Consider the following 19121-nt stretch of genomic DNA (forward strand, 5'->3'; position numbering starts at 1 on the left):
TTCCAGCTCCGCGTCGCGAGGTGGGAGACGAGAGCCCACGCGCTCTCCTCCGCAACCCCAAAAGCCCATCCAGAACCCCGCCATCTAGGGTTTCGCCGCCATGGGCTCCGTCGCCTCCGCCGCAGCGCCGCCCCCGCCGCCTCCAGTGCAGCCCCACATGGCCGCGCCGCCGTACGGGGCTGGCCTCGCGGGCATCCTCCCGCCGAAGCCGGACGGCGAGGAGAAGAAGATGGAGGAGAAGGTGGACTACCTCAACCTCCCCTGCCCAGTGCCCTTCGAGGAGATCCAGCGCGAGGCCCTCAGTTCGTCTCCCATCCTTAGCGCTCCTCCGTTTTTAGCTGTTTTTGACTGCTACTGCGTAGGAATTGCTGCGGCATTGTCAAATTGCCGCCTTATTCATGTGTGCTATCTCGTGGTTGCTGATAAAGTGGTGTGTTACTCGGATGCTTGGTCGCGAACTGCTTGCTTAACGTCATTCGATGGCCCAAATTTCTGTTCGATCTGAAATGTGTAGTTCTTTTGTGCTTCCATTGTTTTTTTTTTCAATTAGGTGTCCTAGAATTTGTTTGGCAAATTCGTTTGTCCTACAAAATTTGTGAATAGAAATAGAATGCCCTCTGTATAGCGCAGTAGATGACGTTGTCAGCAGCCATTTTTTACTCTGGAGTCTGAAGGCACTTTGGAATTACTATTCTTTGTAATATGCTGAGATTGCTATTGAATATTGCTGGTGGATTGCACTCTACAAACTCCCGTCCATGCGATATTTGCACATGTTGTCCACTCTTACTAGTGTTGCAGTGGTATCTTATTCCACATGACAGTATTCTCCAGTACTACCACAATTCACACCATGAGTCACTACCCTAGTCTCTTAGTGGAGCAACCTTATCATTCTAGTATGCTACAATGAGCAATCCCCCCTTTATAAAGGGATGGGGTTAACTTTTTAATGTATAGGTTTGCTGTTGAGTCTTTCCTGTTCTTTCAAAAGACCTAATGGCTGATGACTATTAAGTAATGTATTGCTGCTCCTAATGTTTATGAGTTTATCAAACCTTTTTGTCAGATGAATGAGAAAATATGATATTATGGATTTATGTTTAGGTGATCAAACATAGGTGGCACACTTTAAGGGGAAAACACTTTGCCTATTGAGCACATTCTTAGACAACCCAAAAATCAGATATCAGATCTGCAGCCTCGTGAACAGTTCTCTAAATGTGTCTTCAAGTTCTTACATTCAGACCTATGTAATCTCAAAAATATAATTGCCTGAAAGTAGGGGTGGGCACACATTTACTGAAAACTGGCCACCGATCTGAAGTAGTGATTTTATTGGTTTTTGGTTGGAGCTGCGGCTTTTGTTTTTCTGTCCCTCAGTGTTCAGTCTTCCTCGCGGTTTATAGCGACGGGAAACTGAGAAGACTGTAAAGCTCAACCTGGGCTACACGTTGACATCTCAAATCCCAAACTTGAGAGACTAGAGGAAAATAGACAGACAGGTCCACAACCCATAGGCCAACTCTTGTCTCTCTATCTGCGAGTGGCAGCGGTACTTCTCATCCTCTCCATGACCGCAGCACGAGTAGGAGGACAGGCGAGCGGCACGAGCAGGAGCACGTTTAAGGATTGATGTGGTATTTCCTTCTTGCTCGATAAAACTGATCCCTGGTAAAACCAACCCAATTTTATTTGGTTTTGTCAGCTAGGTTTCCTTACAAACTTTCTTGGCTAGTATTTTTGGAAAATTGATTTTTCTAGAAACCGAAGAAACCAGACCGATTAAACCGAACACCCACCCCTATCTGCAAGTGCATTCAACTTCTTGCATTTGAACCTAAACAACGACAAACAATTGCAGAAGAAACTACTACGATGGCCACACTCATCCACAGTTTCCTTCTGCAGTTTATTTGCTTTGTATACCACACTATGCTGTAATAATGAACTCGAATCTGCAACAATAACTCTGTCCTTACAACACCCACCTTAACGCTCTGCATGTGTTACCCTCACTGCAGTGTTAATCTTGAAAGGATTGATTGTGTGCTTTGATCAGTTGGTGCACACATGCTGTTTCCTATGTGAAATTTGGCTCTTGAACATTTCTTTTGTGAGGTCTAATGACATTGTCCATTTGCAGTGTCACTGAAACCCGAGCTCTTTGAAGGATTGAGGTTTGACTTCACAAAAGGGTTAAATCAGAAGTTCTCACTTAGCCACAGGTAAGGGAAACATATAGTATTGATACGTGTTTCACTTTCTTTTGGATAATTTAATCTGACAACGCCAACAGTGTTTTTATGGGTTCCTTAGAAGTTCCATCTCAGTCAACTGAAACTATAAAAGTTCCAACAGCGCATTATGAATTCGGTGCCAATTTTATAGATCCAAAGGTTTGTGATGTAAATAAATATTATGGATTTTTTGCATAGTTTTATTTTGTAAATTGTAAAATTTTAAATGGATTTTTCTACAGTTGATTCTCGTAGGAAGGGTGATGACAGATGGAAGACTGAATGCTCGTGTGAAATGTGATCTGACAGATGATCTCACTCTGAAAGTAAATGCACAGGTACCTGAATTTGAATGTTGTGGTTAATCTTTTGTTTGATGGCCTATCTTTTTTATTTATTGGGCTTATGAAATTCTCTCTCCCAGCTTACTCATGAGCCGCATTACTCCCAAGGAATGTTTAACTTTGACTACAAGGTCAGTTTTTAAGACTGCATTTCATCAATAAGTGAATTTCAATAGTTTGTATTGAATTACTTGATACTCCCTCCATGCCCAAATTCATAGCCAGAAACAGCTACATTTTGAGATGGAGGGGCTGAGGGAGTAGTTATTAGCATTACAAATTATAAATGTACTTTGTGTTAATTTTCCCTGCTTCCATCTTATATTTGTAGTCCTCTTAACAATTCACAAGTCTGTATAGGGGACAGATTACCGAGCACAGTTCCAAATTGGAAACAATGCGTTCTATGGGGCAAATTATATTCAGGTAAGCACCTTTACTTGCAAATGTGCGGTTATGTTTAAGTGTCTCACATTGTCATTTCAGGACTTTAGGTAGAGGAAAAATAAAAATGATCATATTTGAGCTTCTCCGTTGTTCATTTATTCATTTATTGTTTAGATTCTGCAGGAAACGTAATTATCTTAATATCTTGTTATCTCAAATTGGTGATATTGTGGTTACCCTTAGTGCCCTGTTTATTTGCTGCATTGGTTCATTTGATCCTTTCTCTGCCTTTGAGATTATGATTGGAAATAAACTATACTGTTTGGTTACAGACTGAATGAAATTGAGGTATTACGTTTGATGTAAATTTGAAAATATCATATCAGAACTGAGATTTATGCATTCAGTTGTTGTTAGAAATATGCAGTCATGCAATTATGGCTCACAATTTACAATTGTCTCTTAACTCTTCTTGTTTTGGATTGGTATCATATATACTGGGCAGATACATGTTCATGTTGACTAAACCATTTTCTGATTTATGTTTATGGTAAATTGTCTGCACGAGTATGATTGTGAAATTAGTTTATTTATCTAGCCCAAGTATAGTTGTGAAGTTAATTTTCCTTGTTTGATATTGTCTACTCTTGACAGTGAAGCAATGAACTTTTGCATTTCAGAGTGTTACACCGAATTTGTCAATGGGAACTGAAATATTCTGGCTTGGCCACCAAAGGAAGTCAGGAATTGGTTTTGCTTCTCGATATAATTCAGACAAAATGGTAAGGAGCTTGTTGTAGACCTTGTCAATAGTTGATTCCACAATTCAGTTTTGGGTCGAGAGCTGTTTAGGGCTGTAAGATAGTCAAGTTGATTGAGGTTTAACCATGTAGCTACTCATCCCATACACCTGTATACATGTTTGAGGTTTAACCATACACCTGTTTGCATGTGTTCTCGATTACACCTTTTCAGACTCCAGGAGTTCTGCTATTGTTAGAAAACTATGACACTTCCTCCTAAGTTGCTTGCTCAGTACCCCCTAAGTTGTTTAGATGGATGGAAACAGATCCAATCCTTCAGGTTTGGTGGATGCTTTAGTGTTTCCCTGCCAATCTGAGGAGAGCTGGTTCAAACTGAGGGCCTCAGCTTTTTGCTTTTGCTTTTGCTTATAAGCCAAAATTTGAATCTTCTGCCGTAAATTTGGAGTTGATTTTGTAGGTTTTTCATCGTAGTTTATTTTCCAGCCTTTGCTTTTAGATCGCTAAAACACGCATGTAAAATTTATATTTACAAATTATTTTTTGTTTGCAAATATGCTGTTTGGGCCAGTTTTGTCAAAACAGGCCATCAGAATAAAATCCATTCCCATAAAAACAATTGTTAGGAAGCAAGAGCTGGCCCTTTACTTTCACCATTAACTGTAAAAACACTGTTATTCGCCATTGCTCAGTTGTCAGATTTAATGACCTTGTCAACATATCCTCTTGTTTTAAACAAATATAAGTTAGCTACCTTGAGGGTGTAAGCTGAGCAAGATTTTTCTGTTTATTGCCATTGTAGGTGGGTACTCTACAGGTTGCCAGTACTGGTATAGTTGCCTTGAGCTATGTCCAGAAAGTTTCTGAGAAGGTAGGGCTCCAGCGTTATTCTCAACAGAAAATTCACATTTTATTTTAATCTGATTTTAAAGATATTGTTCTGCAGGTTTCCCTTGCGTCTGACTTCATGTATAACCACATGTCAAGAGATGTGACTTCTAGCTTTGGTTATGACTATATGCTTAGGCAGGTTAGTCTTTATATCACTATATTTTGTATCAAGTAGCAAGTTACAAATAGCAATGGATTCTTTCTTGAGCTTATCCAGTTTTACATCTATTCATGTACAAAGCCATGTAATCTTGGATATTTCAGTTTGGTACTTTTGAATTTATCAATGAATCATACTGCAGTGCCGACTAAGGGGGAAAATTGACTCAAATGGTGTTGTTGCTGCATATTTGGAAGAGAGATTGAACATGGGAGTTAATTTTCTTCTTTCTGCAGAGGTATGAATTGAATTTTAATTACAGTCCCAACTAACATGCTCGCTTCTTGCCACTATATGGAGAGTGGATACTCTCCCTGGTCATGAAAACATTGTTTTGGGCATTAACATGGTATTTGAAATGCAACTCTGAACAGTAATTTCTATCAACAAATACTTGAGAAACTAGATTACTAAAAAGGTAATATTTGAGACAAATATAATGCACATTAGTTTTTATACATCTAATCTAAATATTTTCTAGGATATGTTTTGACTTTAGACATGTCCAAAACAAGAGAAATAGTACACAAAATGTTAACAAGAAGTGAGTAATCTGCTCTCTCTTTTTTTTGGATTAGCAAGTTTTTTGAATTTATGTTATGTACTGCAGATTGACCATCCAAAGAAGAACTACAAGTTTGGTTTTGGAATGACAGTAGGAGAGTAAAATATGTCCACAGAAATGGCTCTGAGAGGATATGTGATACTTCTGTAGTTGGTTGTATGTGCTTTGGAGGATGTTCACAATACTTCAGGCTTCGGGTTACGTGTGACCAGGTTCTTGCCCTTGTGGGTTGGGAAAATATAGGAATGCTGTTGCTACTTTTACAGTCTTTTTTTGGCGTGATGGAGGTTGTCTCATTTGGGTTCCTAGATAAAAAGGGCATTAGGGGAGACCATGATTCTTTGTTCAATCTTGGATGGAACAAGCTGTACGACGTTAATAATGTTGTATTGGCTCCGGCAATGTGTCAATTTTACCCTAGAGTTTCCAACGCTCGTCCTTTTTGTGTAATAACCATCTTGCACGAGCTGCAGAAGATAGCATTCAAAGGTCATGTCATGTTCCATGTTTTCAGTTCGCACGCGCACCGTATGTTCATAAATTATAAGTCACTTAGGATCCTTCTGAGCCACTTATTGCTTCTGAGTCAGAACTTTCCTGAAGCATATAAGCATTCCTATCTTTTTTTTTTCTTTTGTTTATACTTATAAGCAAAAATTTGATTTGAGTTTCTTTTGTTTCTTTTTCACCGTAATTTATTTCGATCTTTGGCTTTTAGATAACTAAGAATATGTATATAAAATTTTTATTTATATATTATTTTTTGTTTGTAAATATGATGCCAACAATCACACCCCAAGAATGTTAATGTGCTTTTTATGGTCTGTTAGCGCATAAAAATGTAAAATTGCGTTCCGCCTTATGTTCCGTGAAGGGGAATGAGCTAATGCTGATAATAACCAAGCACCAATATTTTTATAGGAGAAACTTGACCATTTTTTGTCGCCCAACAAAAGAATTGTGCGAATCAGTCAAACAAAATACTTTTGGCACCTGAACTCTTTACAGAACACAGTTATAATTTTAATGATTCTATTTTTCCCAATAAACTTCTAAACCGGACAATTTAATAATCGATTTATTTAATGGGCTGTTTTTCCTAACAAACTCCTGAACCGGACAAATTTAAATTTTATTTAAGTATCAAGGAACAAGACCATTAGTGAAGGTCAAAATAGAGCAAGGACGAACAACAGCTTGGCTCTACACAACCACCAATGTCATGATTATGCAATAATTTAGTCAGGTTTAAGGTCACGTGTGTTCACGTATAATCTGAAATATGAAAACAAAATAGTACCATCGCCATCCAAAAAGACTTTATTTTTGGATTTGTTGTCCAACATTTTACCATCCATTTTATTTAAAAAATTATAAAAAAACTCAAAAAAATTAGTCACGTGTAAAATATTATTCATGTTTTATTATCTAATAACAATAAAAATATTAATTGTAAAAAATCCAAATAAGACGAAAAGTCAAACATTGTATTGAAAACCTAAAATATAAACTTATTTTGGGACGGAGTATTATACATTTTGCAATAAACTATAAATTCAAGTATATGCCTACCTGTCAGCCACCCTTGCTCTTTCCTCGGAAAATTGCTATTATAACATTATCAAAATATAGCTTCGCTGGTATACTATCCTACATTTTGCATTCGTCAAAACGCCACTCTTAAACTTGGTCTCATTCTAGAATACAATTTTGTTCTTATTTCATTAAATTGAAGAAATTTTGTGTTGTGTCCTTGAAAAACCGACCAAAACACTCTTGTGATATACGTAACAAAGGAGTGGAATCGGATACTAGGGTTTCCCGTCCCATTGCGTATGCATACTCACCACCGTCACCCAGTCCCTACGTGTAGCCACCACCACCGTTGCCTAGTCCCTATGTGTAGTCACCACCACCGCCTTGTCCCTATCAAGCCACCACTGCTATGTCCCCATCGCGCCGCCTCCGTAAACCCGTCCCTATCGCACCGCCTTCGCCGCCCTATCCCCATCGCACGACCTCTGCCGTCCTATCCCTATCGCGTTGCCACCGCCACCCTATCCCATCGTGTAGTCGCCGCTCCATCGCCACCACTGGTTCGTTGTTGCTGCCATCGCTCCATGACAATGTCGTTTCGCTCCGATCTCATCTCGCCTTCGTCGTCCAGTCGCTCTCCTAGGTTACAGCACCCATCTCATCCCATATCACGCACAACAAGCCGTCAACGTGACGTTAGCCCAACCTCGATCGCAACACAGTTGAATGAACTATACATTTTGTTGAGGTCATTGTGATGTCATTTGTGTTGAATTTAAATTATGCAAACTATTTAAATGCTATAATTGTTTTTTCTAATGATGCTACAGTGTAGTTGCTGAATTTTTTTTGCATCATGTTGTCCGATTTTAAATCATGTTCTAATGTATATAATAGTTCTCTTTTTTCAAATCACAAGCTTGTTACGTCAACCGCCATGCCTAGTCTAGTTGAATTGGTTAGCGAGGGGCATTTTAGTTAGCAAAGATATGGGAACGTGGATACAACCATTTTTTATTGACAACAAAGAGGACAAATCACATTCCAACGAACTTCTTGTATTTGATATGATGTTCTGGCGAATACAAAATGTAGAATGATATACTAGCGAAGCCATGTTTTGATGATGTTATAATATCAATTTTCTCCTCCCCGGTCCCCTCTTTCTCTTACCCTGATTCCTCTTGTTTCCTCTGCCTTTCTCCGCCTCTCACTCCCTTCTCCAACATCAGCGCTCTCAGCTAGCCATAGAGTTTTCCTTCATTTGTCCGTTGTGCCTTCCTTCCTCCTTATCTAGCAGCACGAATCAAGGTTAGTAGGGGAGATCGAGGCTGGGCATGGGCTTTGCCCCTCCCATATCTAGCATCGTAGTTGAGGTCATGCTCAAGGAGAACGCATGGATTTGAAGAGAATCCATAGCTATTTAAAGACTAAAACTAACTAAATACAGATACAAGGAACTTGGATCATTTACGGTACACAATTCACTAACATGAAATACAAATACAAGAAATTTAGATATTTTACGGTACCATTCACTAACATGTAAATTCAGTAGCATATGATGATATGAAACACAACACACATGTCATCGATCAATATCGAAGAGTACGCGATCGAGAAGATACAACTTGGAGCGGCCATAGGCCACTATCATCTTTTTGAACGGCCATTGGAGTAGCATGGCTTGACGAGACTGAACCAAAGGAGGCAAACCGTGGCCATGGTACGGGGCCCCCATTCTAAACACCCGATCGAACTAGCGCTGCCGATAAGCTAGTAGGAGTACTATACATGGTACACTACACGTCCCAGTTACTCTCAGCGCACGCACACGCTCACGCTCACCCGCGTTCCCCCCGTCTCCACATGTCAAAACGGAGATCAAGAAGCACAAGAATCGACGCCATGGCTATGATTATGCCGCCCATGGCCTCCGCCGGCGCCGTTGCCGCGCTCCTCGTGCTCACGTCGCTGCTTCAGCCGCGCGCGGCGCGGGCGCAGATAGCGGCCGCGCCGTGGGCGGCGCCGCCGCCCTGGCCCGGCGAGCTCGACTGCACGGGCGCGCTCCTGAACCTGTCGTCGTGCCTCACCTACGTGGAGGCCCGGAGCGCGCTGACCCGGCCGGAGAAGGGCTGCTGCGGCGCGCTCGCCGGCGTCGTGGACGGCGAGGCCGCCTGCCTGTGCGGGCTCGTGGGCGGGTACGGCGCCTACGGCGTCCGCGTCGACGCCGTGCGCGCGCTCGCGCTGCCCACCATCTGCCGCGTCGACGCGCCCCCGCCGAGGCTCTGCGCTGCCCTCGGGGTGCCCGTCGCCGAGCCGCCGGGCGGCGCCTTCCCGACGGAGTCAGGTACGGCACGACCGCTCCCCGCCGCGTGCAGTCTTAACGCTCCGCTTTCGCTACGCCTTTTCCGTTTCTTTTTCGCAATGTGACCGTCCTAAACTGTAGAACAACCTTTTTTGATAATCGTGCACTAATCAACGACTTGTAATTTACTCGTATTAGAATTAGAATTTCACATACTGTTAGCTCAAAATTAGCAAGTCATTTGCAACCTTAATTCGACAAACTCCCGTTACGATAGGCCTCCTTTGTCAAATCAGCTGTCATCTAGCACGCGCGGTGCCGCAGAATCTTTATTCCACGGTATGCGAAAATTGGGTTTTTTGGGTATGCTGAAGAGCATAATACAGCTACTTTACGTAATTAAGTAATACAACGTAATGCAATTTTGTGTAGTCGTTGTGATATTAGTCAGTGGCTAGAACAGTGAAGGAATCAAAATATTCGGCCGAACAACCTCCTTTTTTTGGATAGCCCGGATGTCGGCACTGCCAAAAAGCAGCACGGCACGAAACTGTTTGATCAAAAATTTCTCATATACCACTTGCTTCACACGGCGAGATTGATCATACTAACACATTGTCTCAACGCCCAGCAGGACCATCCGGCATGCCGGCGAACGCGCCGTCAACGGCGGCCTCCGGAATCGGCGGCGCCGGCGGTCCGGCGACGCACCGGCCCACAAGACACCACCTGCTTCTGCCGCTCCTGGTGATCCCCGCCACGCTGCTGCTCCTGCTGCTGCAGCAGTAAAACCAGTAAACCACACACCGGGTCACTCACACGGCACACACAGACAGCAGCAGCGGCACATCTGTGCAACCAACCAACCAACTGTACATGCATTGTACGCCGCTCGACCGTCGATTCATCAATTCTCTCAGAATTCTTCCATTCACACGGCCTCGTCCGCGGGTGGGGTGCGGTGGGGTGGGTGGCGCGGGATGGCGACGCCCGAGCCGAGCCGAGCAGCGTCGGCGTCGGCGAGGCGGCGGGGCGGGGCAAGTCGCGTGAAACGGGTTATTGCCGCGCCGCCCGCGGTGGTTGCTGCGTAGCGTAGCGCGCGGGGTGAGCTGTGTGACCGGACCGCTACGCTGCGGCGGTGCGTAGCCAGCGATCGGTTTGCTGCGGCGGTGCGCGGTGGCAGCTAGTAACTACTCAGCTAGCTGCCGGCCTGCGTGCCGTGCCGTGCCGTGCCATGCCATGCCAACCAGCGATGCGTGTACTCTCTGTGCGATGCGTGTACTCTCTGTGTCCGTGTGTACCATGTAGAATGGACACAGCCATACGGGGAACAGCGTGGCAGTACGGGGGCAAAGGGGGACGGGCCGGCGATGGTGTATTCGTGTGACCTGGCGGGGTGGGGGCTTGCTGGCGGCTGGTGGGCCGTCGCTGTCGAGCCGGGGTGGCCAACAGGGCGACCTCTTTTGGGTTGGTCTCTACTTTGTCTGCTTCTTCTTCTTCTCTCCGATTGATTGATTGATTTACCTGCAAGGAAAATCAAGGAGTATCCAATGTGAATGGGCTGGGTTCAGTTAGTGTAAGCCCAGCAGAAATGCGGAGTAGGCCTAAGGCAACAATGGACCGTACCGTACGAGACTGAGGCCCATTAATGATATCGAGGGCCTTGTAGCATGGGATCGACATTAATAAGCCCGTTTAGGAGGTTTAGACCCAAGGCCCGCATAGAGAGCAAACGCACGCGGATTGTTTCTACTCTCTTTTGGAGGGATCAATTGCCTAAGAACGCCGAATTTATCAATTAATTTTGTAAGTGTTAAGTTGAAATCAAACAGAAACAAAGGAAACCACACAAAATAGCATATGGACAGTAAACACAGATCTTGGTCTAAATCTAATAAATAAAAAGAATCAATTAATAGGTTAAAAATTTAAAGCACTTGAAAAATAATAAATCTGTTTTTCTTTGGCCTTCTTCTTTTTATCTCATTAGTTATTCATTCGTTCTTTTTCACACGCGTGTGCTTTTCGAACCGGTTCAACTCGATGTTTAGATCACGGATGACTCCACGTCCACAATGACCACATATGCATGTGGATGGAACCTATCTGATGAAGAGTCGGTTACTATGCACTGGCTCAACTTGATGTTTAGAGCAATTATAATAGTAGGTTATAAGTTGGCTAAATGTTTATGTGGAGGAGAGAGGAGAGGAGAGAGGAGTGGGTTGTAATCTTATAGCCAGTTTGGACACAACAACCAAGAAACTACGTGAGAGGGCCGGACATGTAGGTCCTGTATTTAATGATAAAGAGCTAACTATTGTATGGGTGGGCTAAGAGAAGACTACATGAGTCTTAGGGCACGTACAAAGGTGACTATTAGCTGACTCTCTCAAACGCCATGTAAGCAAATTTGGTGACGTGGAGGAAAGAGAGGGAAGGAGAGAGAAAAGCAGTTGCCATGTATGACAACGGCTTAAAGTTGACTTTTAGCATTTATTAAAGGAAACTTTCTTGCATGAGAATGTATAAAAAAGAAACTAGCTTAATAAAAAATATTTTATTATATTAATGAAGAAACCACACCCGACTCTACCTTTGTACGTATCATTATAAATAGACTCTTCTTACCGACATAGCTTGAGATAGAGCCCACAATAGACTCTACCGTTGAACATGCCCTTATAACCAGCTTATTGACTATATTATTAGTCTCCTCTTAGATCTCTCATCGTGAACCTAGTGAAATTTAACACACTTGAACACTGATAAAGATACGTCATACGAGCACCGTAGCAGATCGATGAGACACGGATCTTCTTCCTTTTTTTCAACGAGAAACCAAAGCTATCTCAAGCCGACAGGCAACCCAGAGATGGAATCCGAATCCCTACGCATGCGGCTACCTATCGCCGATGGAACAGTGAAATCTACTCAGGATCTCAGCTACACGTGTAGCGATCCTCTCAGGCGCAGCCGCTGCCGGATCAGCAGGGAGCACGGCTGCCCCAAGTGGCCAATTGACAATCCGCGGCATCGCGCGCGGGGCTCTCGTCGTCGTCCCCCCCCCCCCCCCCCCCCCCCCCCGCGTGTGATTCGCTGCGGTCCGGCAGTTGTTCGTCGCACCTGTACGCCTTCCATGGGCCTGCCCGCCATGGCCGGTGCTGCGGTGCCCGCGCTTCGGAGCTTGGACAGGAAGACGGCAAGCGGCATGTGGTTTTTTTTATCTCGAGAGTGCAGCGGATAACAAAGAGAAATCCTTTCTGGGGCACCGCGCCGGGCAGGATCAGATCCCTCAATTGCCGCGGCAAGCCATTTGTTTATCGACATACTTACATTCAGCTTACCTAGAGTTCTGAAAATTTCAGAGGTGGAATAATCCCTGGTGTTGCCACGTGTATGTACAGCGAAAGAACTCCTATTTATCATACTAGTAGACGCAACCATTCGCAAATCGAGAATGACTATACCGTGCAGTTCCGACAGTGTTTCTGAAAATCAAGAGTGGCGTGTGCATTAGCGGCATGATTGTACTATAATCAAGAGTGACCCTTCAAGCACACTAATGGTTCACCAAAATGATTACCCCTCTTGCTATTTCCAAATGGGCCAAGGAGCTTCGTTTGGTGAATCAAATCAAGAAGCCAAACAAAAAAAAATCTCGTGTTCATCCATGAACATGCACACTCTTAATTATCTATGTACCAGATCACCTGTCTGCTGCCATCACTGTCTAACGAAAAATTGCATGTCTCCCTTCAGAAAGAAAGATATACTGGATCAAACTAGTAGTATGTCAATGCATCAAGTGTATTAGAGATCAATTACGCAGACTTGAGATATGTAGAAACATAATTATATGCAGCTAGTACTACAGTAGTTTGTTACAAACAACAGACTGTCATAATCATTACCGTCGTTGTGTATATACGGTTGACACTCGTGACAATTCCTGAAGTTTCTTGTGTTGACTTTCTCCTGTACATGTTTCATGTTTGTATAATTGTTTGGCGACCAAACATACAAGATACTAGTAATAACAAGCATGTAGTTGGACAACACTACCAGAGTCACACTGCATTCCGTTAGCAAAACAACGGAGTTCACAAAAACCAAACCACTGATTACCGGTGATTACCGGTGAGATTTGACCAGATTTACCGAAATTTTCAATTGTAATTCCTTTTTTTCTTAACAAAATATGGAGTGGTTTGTGATCTTAATTCAGATCGAAACAGAGCGATTTCCATCAGTTTTGTAAACTAATATAGTTGTTTTGCAACGTTCTCTAGTAAAACTAATCTAAATAGTTTATCTTTTAATTTGATATATCAGACTTTTTCTAACAGTAGTAGAATTCTATATTAACACTTGATGTTCTTCTGCAGACGATAATACTAGTTTATCGTAGCCAAGCTAACATGCAGAGTAACAGTTAAACTGTGTTCAGCATTATGCTCTATTTGAGAAAAGAAAATTATAGGGTGATTGTGAAAAAAACAAACGGCATATTTCAAATAAAAAATAATTTCTGAATAAAACTTATATATATATATATATATATATAGCTACGGTGAGTTGCAACTCACGGGTTGCTCCATGAGTCGGGGTCAAAAACATATCAAATCACCTCTAAATTTCGATTTATATGGCTCACTAGATTTTTTATATCAAAATCTTATAGCACGTAAATTTTTTTCATTTTTGAAGATTTTAAAGTATTTTTTTGAGATTTCCAAAAGTGACAGTACTATATTAATAAAATAATCAATGTGTTATGTATCACTTTTAAAAATCTCAAATAAATACTTAAAAATGCAAATCGAAATTTAGAAGTGATTTGATATGTTTTTAGATCCCAACTCATGGAGGCAACTGACCGTAGCCATCTCTCTATATATATAATATTCGTAGCGATCTAAAAGTCAAGACCGAAAAATAAACTATGATGAAAAAAGGACAAAATCTACTCTAAAATTAAGGCTAAAATTTAAATTTTGACTTATAAACGTAAGTAGAAGTAAAAAAGATTTATTCTAATACTTAACCTTTTCGCAATTTTTCTTATAGTATAGATAAGGCTTTTAGAAAATAAGATGATTTTGTATTAGTCTTTATACTGCTTTCTATCTTAATATAACTAATTAGACCGTTTAATTTTATAAGACATTTATTTTTATACCGATAACAAACTCTAAATTAATTATCGAGAATCTTCTACCTATTATAATAATACAGGTAAATCTCTTTTTATTACGGATGTAAGTGACTAGTGAGGAAGCTTTGACGAAAACGGCGTGATCGAAAAAAACAGGGGAATCACCTGTGGACAGCAAACCACGCCCCTGACCACGAGACCTCTCGTCGTCGAACAGCAGGTCAGCAGCGAACTGGTCCACACGCCTCGCATGGGCGGTGGGCTAAAGTTCAACCTGTCCGCCAGGAGCGCGCCGTCTTTGAACTCTGGGCTTCGGCGTCGCGGGCATAGTGGGAGTGTGGGACGGTGCCATGGCAGCGGTCAATCCGGATTCTCCGAGCTTGTTTAGCAAAGTCACAAAAACGCACAATAAAATATGGGTTGTACTAGAGTATTATGATTTGATTTTAAACTTTGTAACTACGGTGAAGACATCATTAAGGTTTTTTCTTGAATTAATGATACCACACAGGACGATTAATCTGACACATATAGATAATCATTGTCACTGTTGTACATACTCGTAGTGTTATAGGACGTGCAATAGATGAATCAACGATATCAATAAAAACTATGACAGCGTGGCGTGGATTAGATCTCAAATGCTTTTATATCATTTATTAGTAGAATATACATTCAGTAGTCGAAACACCTAAAATTTTGTTAATGAAAATGCCCTAGTGTAATACTAAGTCTATATTAATTTATACCTATAAATATACGTCATCCTTTGAATTACAACCTATAAATATATGTCATCCTTTGTATGTAATTCAGTATTGTTATTAATTGATTTGTCCGCTCTGTTTTTTCTCTTCACCTTATAGTCATTTTTTTAAATCTATTTTTGCCGTATTTTTTTAACAAGTACAAATCATGAGGTGGCCTCATTTGGACCCCCTGGATCTCATAAAATCTATTTGAGAAAAAAAAACAAAATCGGGTATCTCATATACTTCAACCCATCATCTATCAAAAATGTTACTCTAGCAGATACTTTATCCTATTCTCCAAAAATAGATGATCATCTCTATTAGCAAGAGAAACTTCAAACATGAATGTTCTTTCTTCTCCCTTCATATCTCAACATTCAACCGCAAGAGAAAAGATCAATAACAACATAAGAGGAGATAATTATAAAATATTAATAAAATATATATAGATGATATAATATGGATATTTTATTGGAATGATAACTGACAAAAAATAGTAAAACTATTTTAAATGATCATCTAAATAATAATATAAATAATTAAATTTGAAATTACTGTCGGGAAATATATGTGCGGAGGATGAGACGGCAGCAATCAGTCGCTCTTTACATTTAGATCGACAATGTGCTAGCTATTTCCCACGTGACGGTGATTGTGATAATAAACTGCTAAGTTCGGCTACGACTATTTATTACATTTAGAGAGTGCGCCATAGCATAATATGTCTCAGCCGCCTTGTGCGTTAAGCGTCATTTGTTTAAGTGGTCGAAGAATTTACCAAAGGTGCAAGGCATGCAGTTGACAAAAAAATAATTACTTTCTATCGCGATCGCTCGGCATAAAACTAGCTTATCTGCTTACACTACAAAGTCGATTACGAGCCTTGCGTACTCAAAAAATGTTTGTAGCGAAAAGCTGGCGCGTCACGATTACTGGAAAAAAAAAAGGGGTCAGTGAGGTGTGAGGTCACACTAGTTAATTCCATGCCTGGGGTTTAACGGCAATGTACAGTTGGCCGGCCAACAATCCAAATCACATCTCCCTAAGGCTGGAAAACTTCTGCGAATAATTTGCAAACCAGAAATAGTTTACAAATAAAACTTTTATATATATGTTTTTACTGATCTAAAAGTAAAAATAAATATAAAAAATAAATTACTATGAGGAAACCCCAAAATCAACATTAAATTTAAGATTGAAAATTTAAATTTTTGAATATAAAATAATCATAGGCATAAGCAAAAATATGATGACGTCATTTTTTAAGGAAGGCCACGGGGACTTTACCTGATACATCGATAGAAGGAAATAGAAACAAAACGTTGAAAACAAATAATCTATTTTAAGTTCGATGCCAATAACTTTTGAACTCATTCATCTTATTTAAATTTTTTATGCATATATAAAATATAATGCATGCTTAAAATACCTTTAATTATAAAATAAATAACAAAGTAAATGGTCATTATATACCATTTGAATAAGATGAACAATCAATCAAACACAGATTAAAATATCAATGGCACCAAACATACAAAATCAAAGGGAGTATTCAATTTTGTATTTGGTATGTCCTATATGTGTTTCATGATGCAAGACTTCGTAGTGCTAACTAGATTCGTATGGATTTTAATGAATATAAACATACATACAATTAATATGATTGATCAATCGATGAATTTAGAGATAGCTAAAAAGTTTTAGAATATAAAATGGAAAATTATCTCGTCTAGCTTCCATTTTGTATGGATGGATTCATGGAAGAGAAGCCATATATCTGTCATTTAAGCAAAAGGTTCGTGAAGTTATGCTACCAAGATCGAGGCTTGAGAGGTCGATGGATGAGTGTACTCCAACTAACTGCTGCTCTCTGACATAGATTACTGATATGGTCTCTCTGATCTAGATCACTAAAATGGTCCATAAGATAATAGAGCATATATGTCAGCCCCTTAAAATTAAAATTAGAAGCAGTAATTGAAAGGATCTCTGTTTCGGAGGTTGAGGAGGCATAGAGGAACAAAGTATATCTACCAAGTCAAATCGTCACTTGCTGCAGAGTGGAAGATAGCACCACTTTCAACATTTACTTATTTTACTGTTAACTATTTGACACATATTTGACCATTAGTTTTTTTTAAAAAAATTAAACATTTTATTATGATTATATTTATTTCTAAATGCATTTTAATTATAACTTATATTTTTCTATATCTATATAAGATTTTTGAATAAAATAAATGATCAAATATGTATTAAAAAGTAAATGATGTTATCTATTGAAATATGAGGGAGTACTAGCTTATCAATGACAACAAAATTTTAGATTTTGAAACTTAGTTGATTTTTAGGGTTTTATCATAGTTCATTTTGTAGCATCATTTTTATTCTACAAACACATATATAAAATAAATTTAAATTTTGGTTGATTCCCTAGTTTGTTTATGGCTCCCCTCATTTTTTTGGAAACGGTGGGAGTGTAGAGGTTTGTTGGAATTAAATTGAGTAATCTAAGGTAAAAGTAAAGAGATGGAGAAGAGTGCATATTACTCAGACTCTTTCTCGTATCCTTTTGCATGAATATACCATTTTGAAAAATAATTTTGGAAATATACACTAGTATTCAGCAAAATATACGCAGTAAAAACCGTGTTGTCGTCGTGAGGAGGCACGCAAGCAACAATCTATAAATACTTATATCAACTCCTAAAGTGATCAAATAAGAATCTTTTAATCTAAACATAGTATTTACTAAACAAATTAAAATAATTATATTCTAGAAATTGACAGTAGCAGTGACTTGCACCTATACGGAAAGAAAGCATTTCAATGTTCTATAACTTCAGAATTTCAAAATTTTAGTCCATACGTCAGATATTTTTAACTGCAGAATATAAATCTTTATACAGCTCCAAAGATTATACAACTAGAAAGATTTTGACGTGGATCTACGATTGAAGATGGCCCCAGCATTTGTTGGCTGAATGGCTGGTAGCGATCGGCAGGGCGAGATCCGAAACAGAGATAAGGTCCATAAGGATGAATTATTGCTTCCGTGGTCACATGCCTAGTCATAAATAAACAAGACGCTGCAGCTACGGCATAAGACCCTCCACAACTTACTAGGGCAGCCCCTAAATTTGTAGGGCCCGTTACAGCAAACAACTTTCTCGGCTGCAATGTGTGGAAAAAATAAGCATCGAGCTATATGATGTGAAACCTACATAGAAATAAAATATCTGCTGATGATGCATGTGTGGGAATTAAGATTTCAACTGCATGCCACAATGAATATATAGTTGTTTAATTTCTAAGTACCGATGCATGTATATGTCTCGCTCCTAAATTTTTTGACATCACCTGGAGTTGCATCACTTACCAGAGTGTGTGGAGTGTGTGGAGTGATGCCTAAACCTTCTCTTTCCTCTTTAGGCATCACTCCAAACACACACTGCTAAGGGCCTAATAGCCTACCAATACTACCGTTGGGAAACACGTATATACAAGATCTGTTTGAAGATCTTCTAGATAGTAGCAACTTTTCACAGAATCTCCAGAAGTCTGAAGTTTTCTTAAACAATATTCAGCTTCTGAGAATCTGGTGTTGTAGATGTTTTATCTACATTTTAGGTTATAAGATGTTTTGTTTTTCTCTAGATTCATATTAATATTAATATGCTTATTTTTATTCATAGATAAATTTAGAATAAAAAACAATCATCTTATAACCTGAATAGAATATTTAGGACATCTATTTGTATAGATAAAAAGGTAAGCAGAAACGTTTTGTGTCGACAAATAGGACTGGTGTTTTCTCCCATTTTTTTTCCTTTTTAGCGAGAAGAAAATATCTCCCAGTTGTGATCCAATATTAATCCATCCAAAGTCCAAACATAAATGATTCAGGTTGAGGACAAACAAACTATAAGAAGAGTACCCCCATCATTTCGTTTATATTTATGCTTATAAGACAAAATTTAAATTTTCAATCATAAATTTATATTTGATTTTTAGTATTT

General features: G+C 40.0%; 2 protein-coding genes across 3 annotated transcripts; both read left to right on the forward strand.

Moving 5' to 3' along the window:
• Window positions 1-5857, forward strand: LOC102713722 (mitochondrial import receptor subunit TOM40-1-like). Its single transcript, XM_006649950.3, has 11 exons — window positions 1-302; window positions 2147-2228; window positions 2300-2399; window positions 2483-2578; window positions 2665-2715; window positions 2945-3010; window positions 3652-3753; window positions 4535-4603; window positions 4679-4762; window positions 4926-5021; window positions 5394-5857. The coding sequence occupies exons 1-11, from the start codon at window positions 101-103 to the stop codon at window positions 5448-5450; spliced, it is 1005 nt and encodes a 334-aa protein (XP_006650013.2). The 5' UTR covers window positions 1-100; the 3' UTR covers window positions 5451-5857.
• Window positions 5858-8501: 2644 nt separating this feature from the next.
• Window positions 8502-10114, forward strand: LOC121053886 (non-specific lipid transfer protein GPI-anchored 12-like). Of its 2 annotated transcripts, none has more exons than XM_040522288.1 (2): window positions 8502-9234; window positions 9824-10114. In XM_040522288.1, exons 1-2 carry the CDS (start codon window positions 8679-8681, stop codon window positions 9979-9981), a joined length of 714 nt encoding a protein of 237 aa, XP_040378222.1. In that variant the 5' UTR covers window positions 8502-8678; the 3' UTR covers window positions 9982-10114. The 2 variants fall into 2 exon arrangements, with proteins under 2 accessions (XP_040378222.1, XP_040378223.1); XM_040522289.1 differs by having other exon boundaries at window positions 9827-10114.
• The last annotated feature ends 9007 nt before the right edge of the window (window positions 10115-19121 follow it).

This window comes from Oryza brachyantha, chromosome 3 (assembly GCF_000231095.2).
Source record: "Oryza brachyantha chromosome 3, ObraRS2, whole genome shotgun sequence".
NCBI lineage: Eukaryota > Viridiplantae > Streptophyta > Magnoliopsida > Poales > Poaceae > Oryza > Oryza brachyantha.

What these genes read in the sequence shown, in the direction of transcription:
- LOC121053886 (XM_040522288.1), top strand. Translation starts at nt 8,679, where the DNA reads ATGGTACACTACACGTCCCAGTTACTCTCAGCGCACGCACACGCTCAC. An exon ending in CGCCTTCCCGACGGAGTCAG is followed by an intron (nt 9,235 to 9,823) that starts GTACGGCACGAC and finishes CTCAACGCCCAG; the next exon opens with CAGGACCATCCGGCATGCCG.
- LOC102713722 (XM_006649950.3), top strand. Translation starts at nt 101, where the DNA reads ATGGGCTCCGTCGCCTCCGCCGCAGCGCCGCCCCCGCCGCCTCCAGTG. An exon ending in AAGTTCTCACTTAGCCACAG is followed by an intron (nt 2,229 to 2,299) that starts GTAAGGGAAACA and finishes CAACGCCAACAG; the next exon opens with TGTTTTTATGGGTTCCTTAG. An exon ending in TGTTTAACTTTGACTACAAG is followed by an intron (nt 2,716 to 2,944) that starts GTCAGTTTTTAA and finishes AAGTCTGTATAG; the next exon opens with GGGACAGATTACCGAGCACA.